The sequence below is a fragment of the Akebia trifoliata genome, chromosome 4, assembly GCF_017979445.1.
Source record: "Akebia trifoliata isolate Shusen 1 chromosome 4, ASM1797944v1, whole genome shotgun sequence".
Classification (NCBI taxonomy): domain Eukaryota; kingdom Viridiplantae; phylum Streptophyta; class Magnoliopsida; order Ranunculales; family Lardizabalaceae; genus Akebia; species Akebia trifoliata.
Window position 1 is genome coordinate 12,426,929 of NC_141378.1, and position 11,101 is coordinate 12,438,029.

Here is an 11,101-nt window from a genome sequence, read left to right on the forward strand (position 1 = left end):
TAAATACAAACTCTTCGTCAATTTTCAATCAAATAAAGAAGAATATGATTTTCTTACGAATTAACTGAGAAATAATAAAATAATAAAAGAAAAACTAAAGAAAGGTTCAAACTCTTATGATGTGCTATGATACTATTAACTTATTGCTCCTTACAATTAACATGACAAAAAATTAGTGAAATGATTGGGAAGGTAGAAATGAACATCCTCACGACATTTGAAGAGGTTTGGACAAGGAATGAGAAACTTATGATTTTTTAGTTAAAATCTACTTAAGAAATTATATCTCCCAAAATACTAGTTAGAATGATTCCTCGTTTGGTGGCGTTGTTCATAAGAAAGTCATTAAGAATCTTGACAAATTTTAGATCATTTCAAGTTAAGACAAAATGTTATGGCCTTTTTACTGAAAGTCATTAGTAATCATTTACTCGTTCATTGTGAGATAACAAAGGTGGTGTGAGATCATTTCTTCTCCTTGTTTGGGGTGGATTATTGTGTCCTGAGTTCTATTAGATGTATCCTCGGAGAATGACTTCAATTGGGGTTGAACTTTCGACATGCCAAGAAGTTGATTTGGAGTTTAATGTCGTTCGTGGTCTTTTGAGGTATTTGGTTTGAAAGAAATGCAAGATTTTCAAGAAAATGTGAAATCATCATAAGAGTTGATCATCTCAATTCTTGAGCTCTTATTCTTTTGGTGTAAAATCTCTAAAGAGTTTGGAGGGATTTTTTGAAGACTTTTTTATCTTGATAGGAGATCATATGTACCATTGAAATGTCTTAGTGGTTTATTGTCTCTTTTTGGTTTTTTCTTTATAAGTGAGGTTTTATTTTTATTTTTCTCCTGATTTTGATTTAATAATTTAAGTATTTGAAGAACATTTAATTTTTTTTCTTCAAAATTTCACAATCAAATAATCAGAAGCAATGTTGACTCACTATAAATGGGGGTAAACCTAATATTCAATTTTGCAAGGGGATAAATCTAATATCACCAATTTAACAGGGGTATTTCTAAAATAAATCATAAATGAATCGTGCTCACCTCGAGAGTGGCACGTGATGGTGCTAATAAAAGAATGGAGTTGGAAACGGGGGAAAGAAGTGATAGCAGTTGAGACTTGAGAGCCGTTAAAGAAAGATAGCAAATGTGGGTTTGTTCTTGGAGGGTTAGTAGTACTTGCTTCCCATACAGAATTCGTAATGGATTCTGTTGCAGAGCTGATGCTCAGCCCATTAATGGAGCTGAACAGAAGAAGAACAAGAAGAAGGTTGTGGTCGTTGGCTCTGGTTGGGCAGGCCTAGGCGCTGCTCACCACCTCTCAAACCAGGTTCTTCCTTTCTTTCTCTCTCTCTATGGTTTTCTAGCCTTTTGTGTTTGTGTGTATGTGTGTGTGTGTGTGTGTGTGTGTGTGTGTGTGTGTCTTATTTTCAGTAAGAATCTATTCTAGTTTCTCCAAATAGCATAATCAATGAAACTCTATTAGCTTTTTTTTTTGGGTTTGTTAGTGTTTTGGTTTTAATTTGGGGGATTTTTTAATAGGATTTTGATGTCACCCTCCTTGAAGCTGATAATTTCCCATCTGGGAGCTCCGCTGATGTTGGTATTCATGGTAAGAGAACATGTTGATATTTCATATCTGCTTCTAAATGGGTATTTCTTTTGTACTTATTTTTCTTGGTTTTTAGTCTGATTAAATGTGTGTGTATCGAAATGTTTCGAAGGAATTTGATGAACTAATAAAGTACCTCTATTCGCGTTGTGGATTGTTAGATCAGAAAAATATCACATTTAATCTAAATGCTTCTTTTCTTTTCCGTTCGTTTTTATTTGATTGGATTCAGCCTTTTTTTTGTGTGGGCATAGTTGCTAGAAACGAGAAGGGCACACAAAATGATGCAGGGAAATGGAAACAGGAAAGGACCCCCGGAAATGGAAACAGGAAAGGACCCCCGAATGGAAAGAAAATGATAATGTAACCAAACAATGTCCTTCAATCTCTCTATGAGACCCAATGCATATATCTTCAAGATTTACCCACTTTTACTGACCCCTTTGTAAATTCCATAAATATAGATCCTCCCACACACAATGTGTAAGAGTGATTTTCCACACTAAATTCTTTGGTGTTTTGTGATTATTTGGATTCGTTGATGGCTCAAACAGCTGTCCTAATCAGTTTTCCACATATTCTAAAGGGAAGACCAACAAAACGATCCACCCTCATTTTCTCGAATGAAATCATCAAAATCAACACTTTGCCCAGACTATTTTTTTTAGACCAAATCACTCGGCACGTTACATGGGAGCATCTCTATCTTGCCAAAACCACTCAAGAAGGAAGCCAGAATGTATGCAGCTCTATTCATTTCCCTTGATTGGAACCTGACTTGGACATCATCAAATGTATATATTAAATCTCTAATCCTTGGAACAATTCTTTTGGCTGTCCTGTCCCTCGAGCGTCATTATGTGTCCTTGCTGTGCTCGTACATTACATAGTTGAAAACTCGACTTCAAACAATTAAGAATGGAGGGGTAATGCCTATGAATGATGACATGAATTTTGAAAATTAACCTGACAGTTTGGCTGCCTAACACCAAACTTGTGGACCATGGGAATTTGATTAACCATTCTTTACACGACCTCCTAATGGAATATGGCCCAATATGCACTACCATTTGGACTCATTCTGATCTAATGAACGTTGATGAAGTTGAACAACTTTCTCCATGTTGCCACTTAGGATCAAGTTGTCGATACCTTCATTAGAAGACTTCCTTCACTAGATTTCAACTCTTTCAAAGGCAAGATAATGGTTTCTTTGCTACAAATCGGCTTGAGGGAGTGTATTGAATCACAGCTCCATTTGTGAAAAGTCAACAAAAGTTAAATGGAAGGATATCTCTGAGTAATATCCATGTCCTACAATCTCTCAGTGGTAGACTCAAATGTCCTACAATCTCTCTACGTAACACAATTGTGTAGAAGATATACCATTTGTAAATTCTATAAATATAGATCCTTCCCACATGTTGAACAAGGGTGATTTTTCCAAAATAAAATCTTTTTGTGTTTCACCAACTCCCAATCTACTAGACCCAGTATAATTCCTGAATTTCACAATTGTATTGGAACAACTTGTAAGACTTTCTAAAAATTGATGGAATGAGGTGATCTTGGCCATCCAATCTATGCAATATTTTTTTTACACGTTTTAAGAATACTTATTATATGTTGATGACTGTCAAAATAGTGTCATAGATTTCAATTTATTTAAGGAAAATGCTGGAGTGGCAATAAAATTCACATCGTTTCACACATTGCTGATGTGAATGCGTGTACAGAGTCATAGATGCTTTTCATCGAGATATGAGTGAAAAGCATCTATGGTTATGTGCCCACCTCCACGTCAGCAATGTGTGAAACAATGTCAATTTTAATGTCACTCCAGCATGACTCTTTATTTAATAACGGTTGGCAATAATGGAGATGATGCTTAACTTATAAGCTATAATAAGTGGGATCTTTTCCATAAATCTTATAATGAGTCCCATCCCATGTATGTGCCAATTAGTTTATTCTTCAAAAGAGTGAGATTGAATGTGGTTCTTCCTCTGTTTTCATCGATTTGGGAAATGGGTTTCACGGTGAAGGATAAACAGTTTTCCCTTCCATTCGGGAAACGGGAACCAAACTTCCTACGAAACATCAGCTTCACTGGGAAACAAGTTTCCTTATAACTATGGCTTTTGGGATTGCAAAAAACTAGAGAAAAGAAGACCATATTTGTATAACTATGGGTCTCAGATATATTTTGGAAATGCTATTCTAATTCCTTGTTAAGGATTATTTGTTTTTGGATTGTCTGATATCAAATCTCTAATTTTTTATTTATTATTGCACATTCAGGTTTCTGGTATCCGTACCGTAATATATTTTCTCTTGTTGATGAACTTGATATCAAGCCTTTCAGTAATTGGACTAGATCTGCACTATATTCACCAGAGGGCCTGGAGGTAAATTCCAACAATCCCCCCCCCCCCCCCCCCCCCCCGCCCCCTCCCCCTCCCCCCCCCTTTTTTATTATTATTATTATTAAGCCATCAGTATACCCCTTGATACTGTAAACACAACCCTGAATGGTGTGTAAGGATGTTTAAGACGCAACCAGTCAACAATACTCACCCTAGTGACTCTAGACTTGCATCATAATGGTTACCTAAATGTGGTTCTGTAGTTTGAGCACATGTTCTATCTACTGTAATGTAGTTAAATGTAGCTTTTTTTGCCGATTCATACTTAAAAATTCATGGAAAGTGAACCATGTTTTTAATGTTGGGCAAGTCACTTTCTTTATACACCACTAGGGTTTAGCTGAGTTGGTAAGGCTGACTGGGTTTGCTCCCCCATGTCATGCCTTTGAAACTCTATATGCCCTACCACCAAAAAGGTGGCTATTTAATGTTGTACATGTGCCGGGTGGAATGGCACGTGTGGCCTGCCAAAGCGAAAAAAAAAAAGTCACTTTCTTATACTAGATATATTTGCCACTGGTTTAGGAATAGACCCATGGCTTCAAACTTAAGCCAATTTCATTTCTGTGGTAGGATCAAGGTTTAAAATGTCATATTGATTGAATGTTTCGGTTAATGAAAAATCTGATACAGCATTGGTTGATACATTCGATACAAACTGATGCATTTTGATACATACCCGATACACTCCCAAAACATTCAATGTCTTGGGGGTCAATGATTTGTATCAGTCTCGGCCGATACTGATACGTGTCGGGTGATACATTCCGAACATTTTAACAATGGGTAGGATATTATGTTCGTTAACTCTTCAAGAAGTTGGTTTATCCTTTTATATGGTGTTGGGGGACATTATATTTTATCGAATGTCGCATAGAGCTTAAATCAACTGGCACTTATACATCCTATGTAATGCAGGCTGAGTTTCCTATATTCCAAGATCTACCTCAGTTGCCAACTCCATTAGGATCGTTCTTTTACACTCAAGTATGTACTTCTATCATTTTAACTCAGGTTTTGGATTCTCTTAATGGCATTAATCTTTGATTCCATTCCATGTACATGTAGTACCTTCGCCTCCCTTTGGTGGATCGGCTGTCATCACTGCCTCTCTTTGCTGCAGGTATGGTTTATGGTATTTGTTTAGAGGCCAAATAAATGGTCTTGCAAGTTTGAACCTGCAAGACTATTTTGATAAATTTTCTTTCAAATTATTCATGTTTCCCATTTTTTTTAGTTCATAGAACTCAATTTCTTTCAAATTTTCTATGTTTATTATGTGAAAAAAAAAATTTCCATTTGTTCTCTGTTTTCAGCTATCATCTATGTTGGATATGCATACGTATGCATCTATCGTAATACTTACTTGACTATGGTACAAAATCATGACAATTGGACAAACGTCAGAATCACCAATCAATTCATTTTTCTTTAACAAAATGGGAAAAAATTCAGAAATTGGAAAAGCTTCAAACAAAGGAGAGAAGAAAACCAATATTATAGACTTCTTGGTAAATTTCCTTAGTTATATTGTAAAGCTACTATTAGATAATTGTACTATAATTTTCCTACCATACACAATATTATTTGAACTGAATCATTTCAATTTATAGGCTCACATGGGGTCATTCCTTTCTTTTAATTTTATCGTTAAAAGTTCAGAACCGGGAAAGCTACAAATAAAGGAGAGAAGAAAATCAATATTATAGACTTCTCAGTAAATTTCCTTAGATTGTAAAGCTACTCTTAGTTAATTGTACTATAATTTTCCTACTATGTACAATATTATTTGAGCTGACTCATTTCAATATCTGGGCTCGCTTGAAGTTATTCCTTTCTTTTAATTTTCTCATTAACTTTCGTTATTCTTTTCATCAATCAATGTGATATGAACCTTTTCCTTGCAGTCATTGACTTTGACAACACTGACACCTCGTGGAGAAAATACGATTCAAGTAAGATGGATCCTAATTTCACCCATTACATTTGGAAAATTCTTATGTTTGGACGATTAGCTTTACTGTTAATGAGAAAAGGTGAAATGTCATAAAGTTGTATATGGAACTCGTAATTGGCAGTGACAGCAAGGGAGCTTTTTAAACAGTTTGGGTGCTCGGAAAGGCTCTATAGGGAAGCTTTTAGTCCAATACTTCAAGTTGGTATGTTTGCTCCTGCAGAGAAATGTAGTGCTGCTGCCACATTGGGAATGCTCTACTATTTCATTCTAGCTCACCAGGTTCTATAAGTTCAATTTCCCCCAAAAAAATCTAGATAAAAGAGAAATTCCATTGTCACACCAACTTTTGCTGATTCCACCCTAAGATGTGTGCTAAATCTTTGGGATTTACATATGAAATGGCGTGGCATTAGCAAAAGTTGGTGTGGCAATAGAAACTCTTGTTTATAATCACCTCATGATTTTCTTTTTCTTTTTTTGTCATCTTGATGCATAAGCATTTTATGCTAGTTTCTTTTCTTTTCTTTTTTATCGGCCACAGAGAGATTTTGATGTTGTGTGGTGTCGTGGGACTGTAAGGGAAAAAATTTTCAAACCATGGTTGGACACTATGAGAGATAAAGGTTGTCAGTTTTTGGAGGGAAAAGGGGTGACAGATTTCTCATTGAATGAGGAAACGGGGTGCATTTCAGAAGTAATTTGTGGTGAAGAGAAGTATAGTGCTGATGCAGTTATCTTGGCTGTTGGAATCTCCACACTTCAGGAGATCATTCAGAGCAGGTATTTTGGCTCATAATCTCACTACTTCAAAACCGAACCATTCTTATTTGTTGGATTTTGATTTATAACCGAAAAGTTTGGTTGTGTTTGACATTTAAATTGACATTAAAAAGGTGCCTATTTGACTTGCTATTTGTAGGTTTTTTTTTTCTGTATGTAGCATCTTTCTTGATAAAAGAAGCAAAAAACAAATAAAATTTCTGTAAGGATGGGTAACAGTATTAAATTTCAACATATTTCCATGAAATACACCAAAATATTTATTTTTCCACAAGATTCGGTACGAATTTTAATCTGTAGTTTTTTTTCTTTTTGGTATATGTTAGTGGTAATTGCCATTCTTTTCATGAAATATTTCGATAAATATTAAATTTCTATAAAAAAAAAATTAGGTATAACACTGCAAGATTTTGATGGAAAGATTTCGCTAAATCGTAATATTCAATTGAAATATTCTTTTCTGAAAAATATTCTAGAAACATTGATAAAATTTATGAATTATGTGGAGAAACGACTTTTAAAGTCCACATTGTATTTATTCATTAGTATAAATGAATTATGATTAGTTATTTCCATGCATCCTTTTATTTTGATATGTTTTAAGCATATTAATAGCATGTTTATGTAGGCACACGTACAATCATCAATGTTCAAATTAGTTGGATGTTTGTAATTAAATTATATGTATTTAAAAAAAATGTAATAATGTATGACTTTAGTACTTAATAATAAAGATTTTGCATGTTAAGATGTACATATTTAATGTGGCATTATTATTCTTTTTTCCATGTAGAATATAGTTATTTTAATTGTCGAAATCTCAGACTTTGTGAGAACATATATGGAATCCATAATCTTCATTTGTACACTCCATATGACTTATTGTAGTTTGATGATTTATAATTTATAAGTATGTTTTTATAACTATTTTATCATTTCCTATAGTTTCAATAAAATTCTCAATATCATATTTATATTATTTTCCATGAAAATTATCTAATTTTTACACTAATAAAAAGGTTTCTACAGAATATTTTCATTTCCAGGTTGAGAGAAGGGGGGGGGGGGGGTCCCACTCCTTTTATAGCTTTGATTCTGAGTTGGCAGTTACGAATGGGGGTCATCATGCTCTAATTCTGAACTATCTCCTCATTATCGTATGATTGATGTAACCATCCATATTATGCCCATGATTGAATGACTTCTCAATATGGGTTTAGTTTTATAACCTCATGGTGCAGTAATGGGCAGTTCTAATAATCGTTGAGCTTAATAAAGGAGGCAAAGACTAGATCAAGGTATCCACCTGCAAAGTCTTTAGATTGGTTTCCTGATTTTTTTTGGTTGAGTCCTTTTTTATTGGAGGATGAGAGATAGAATATCTGTCTAGGACTCAGCCAAATGGGATGCTAAGATTGGGCATCAAACTCCCTCTTTTAAGGCCTTTGCACCGAGTTATCTACCCTTGGGGTAGGGTAGGGGTCTAGGCTGGGAGCCTTTGACCGGGCCCTCTGGATCCAAAGGTAGGTGGCTCGGCCTCCATGGCCACTTCCTCTACTTTAAGGGACTCAACCAGACTTCGGTTTGGAAGGTTTGCTTGGATCTTGAGGAGATCTCTTAGCATGTACCCTGATGAACTTTTGAGAAGAATCCTGAGAAAGGGACTAAGCTTGTATAAAAGTTGTCTCCCACAGTATCTGTGGTGCCAAAGTATATAGTTAGTTTGGTTCCCTTAAAATATGTTTTAAGATTTTTGTGTCCTCGACCTCAAACAAATCCAAAATCTCAAGGATGAAACCATAGTAACAAAGTTCGGATTTGGTAATTATTCGGTGGGGTTCATTTCGGTTAAATTCAGATGAATTCGGAAAAGTTTCGTAAAAAAATAGTCAAAATTTCGGAGATTATACAAAACATGTTTTTGGGTTTCTTACCAAAAAAAAAAAACCATCGTTTTCAACCTCTCTAAAAATCCTAGTCGTCTTCTTGATGTTTGAATGTTGAAAAAAATAAAATTTTGAAGGTGAAGTGTAAAAATGTTGCCATGTTTCACAATTAATAGATAAATCATCAATTAATTCATCAATTCACCAATTGAATCGGCTAAGCACGTTCCAAGAATTTTACGAATTTTGTGATTATGGATGAAACATTGAAACCCATTATCTACTATTAGAGCTTCAGGGATCCTTTTTTTTTTTTTTGTTCCGTTCTTATTTCCCTGACAATTGGGTTCTATGTAGTTCAGCACTTAAAACAAGAGAGGAGTTTCTGAAAGTTTTCAATTTGACTGGAGTCAATGTGCTCACTGTTAGATTGCGGCTCGATAGAAAGGTGAAAGTGATACAAACTTTCTTTCTTGTTTTCAAGAGTGCCTGCATCTAGCATTAGCTCTCCCTTGTGTTTGATGATAATTCTTGTTCTCTATTCTGATTCCACATATGACCAGGTTAACATTCCAAATCCAAGTAATGCTTGCTTTGGTTTTGAAGATTCAATTGGGTGGACTTTCTTTGATTTGAACACCATTCACAATGAACACAAAGACGATCCAGTAACAGTCTTAGAAGCTGACTTTGTGAGCCCTCCATCCTTTATTTTGCCAACTAGAAAATTTTAGTTAAGTTTATTTAATTTAGTGGGTATTTTTTCTTTCTTTTAAAACTTTTGGTAGGTCTCCTCAAACTATAGTTCCTTTTCTTTGCTCGGTACTTATACAATTATACTCATGAGGAAAAATCAAAATCTTTTCTAGTATATGAACCCACTTTTCTTTGGTGCAGTATCATGCAAATCATTTGTTGCCACTCGAAGATGAGCAAATAGTCACAAAAGTGATGTCCTACCTTTCAAAATGCATTCAGGAGTTTGAGGATGCCATTGTGTTGGAGAAAGAAATTCGAATATTTCCTAAATCACTCACTCACTACTTTCCAGGTAAAGCTAGATAGTTGTTATTTGATATTAAGTTGAGTCTGGAAGTAATTACAGATCCCAAGCACTACAAGTAGCGACCTTGATCTATGTGTGCATGGAAGTACATTAAGTTTCCAGGTAAAGCTAGATAGTTGTTATTTGATATTAAGTTGAGTTTGGAAGTAATTACAGATCCCAAGCACTACGAGTAGCGACCTTGATCTATGTGTGCATGGAAGTACATTGAACAAGCTCAATGATTAGTATCCAAAGCTTGGGGACCGCTTGAACTCTTCATGGCCCCTAAAATGACAAAGTTAATTTTTTACCATTCCTGTGATTTTTTGTTTTGTTTTTCAAGGTTTAAAATCTTGTTTTGAGGCAATGTTTCGGCCAGGAGAAAAATTGTAACAATCTCAACCAAACATTCCAAGACATTTCAAAACATCCTATGTTTCATTCCAATTTTGGCCAAAATGGCACAAAAATTTTGAACCATGGTGGTTTGTCTTGAAAGTAGCTTGTATAGGATATTGAAGTAGGGATTGGATTTTAAATATGGTGAAGTAGATCCAAGCCCTGTTTACCAATCACATACCCTCCTCAGATTTGTCGATCTTCCAAATTTTCTCTTGGTGAAGAGAGTTCTGCTCTCACCATGGATCTCATTCCATGTTAGAATTGGTGTTTGGCTAGGTGTCCCATTGTCCCATTGTTACAAGGTAAGGGAATTATACTACCTATAGCCCAGAATCTTGAATGTTCCTGGTCGATATGGGATTAACTTCACACACGCCCTCCCTGATATTCCACCCCGCAATCATGAGCCCAGCCACTCGTACCTGATCAACCACGGGTCCAGCCAGTAGCGCACTGGCGAGGATGACACAACCATGCACAATGGACCACTTCTCTTGAATTTCTATACCAATTCATAGATTTTCTTTTTTCAGGTTCCTATAAGTACATGATGCGTGGATCCACTACTTTTCCAAACTTGTTCATGGCTGGAGACTGGATAATAAATCGACATGGATCATGGTCACAGGTTTTAGTTATGAATTTTTTAACTTTTATTAATTTAATTCTTCGTAGACTTGAATTTCTTAGAGTCAAAACAAATTTCTTTTGAACAGGAGAAAGCTTATGTGACAGGGCTTGAAGCTGCGAATAGGGTGATCGACTACCTTGGGGAGGGAAGCTTTGCAAAGATTATAGCAGTGGAGGAAGATGAACCTCATGTTCAATATCTTCGCAGTGTCAATAGAAGCATTAATGAGATAAGATCCCAACTTCCCTTGTCTGATTATTTCCTCTAGAAGTTGCTGCTCTATTTTATTTTGTATCGGAACATAAAAATTATACAAGTATAAATATAAAAGAAGGAAACAAAATAATTTGTATAA

The 11,101-nt window shown here is 35.2% G+C and overlaps 1 protein-coding gene across 3 annotated transcripts; it reads left to right on the forward strand.

Moving 5' to 3' along the window:
• Nucleotides 1–1,096: 1,096 nt before the first annotated feature.
• On the forward strand, nt 1,097–11,101 carry LOC147403845 (uncharacterized). Of its 3 annotated transcripts, XR_015177611.1 has the most exons (14): nt 1,097–1,334; nt 1,547–1,616; nt 3,918–4,024; nt 4,961–5,029; nt 5,111–5,165; nt 5,950–5,997; nt 6,121–6,278; nt 6,541–6,779; nt 9,023–9,113; nt 9,229–9,357; nt 9,563–9,716; nt 9,888–10,011; nt 10,649–10,743; nt 10,832–10,876. XR_015177611.1 is itself a non-coding variant. In XM_086439591.1 (13 exons), exons 1-13 carry the CDS (start codon nt 1,152–1,154, stop codon nt 11,012–11,014), a joined length of 1,581 nt encoding a protein of 526 aa, XP_086295717.1. In that variant the 5' UTR covers nt 1,097–1,151; the 3' UTR covers nt 11,015–11,101. The 3 variants fall into 3 exon arrangements, 1 of the variants encoding a protein (XP_086295717.1); XR_015177612.1 differs by lacking the exon at nt 9,888–10,011 and having other exon boundaries at nt 9,563–9,833; nt 10,832–10,855; XM_086439591.1 differs by lacking the exon at nt 9,888–10,011 and having other exon boundaries at nt 10,832–11,101.

Bases quoted from the DNA above. Each gene is read 5' to 3' on its own strand.
- LOC147403845 (XM_086439591.1), top strand. From the start codon at position 1,152: ATGTGGGTTTGTTCTTGGAGGGTTAGTAGTACTTGCTTCCCATACAGA. The intron at 1,617-3,917 runs GTAAGAGAACAT...TTGCACATTCAG, and splicing joins CGCTGATGTTGGTATTCATG to GTTTCTGGTATCCGTACCGT. The intron at 4,025-4,960 runs GTAAATTCCAAC...TATGTAATGCAG, and splicing joins ATTCACCAGAGGGCCTGGAG to GCTGAGTTTCCTATATTCCA.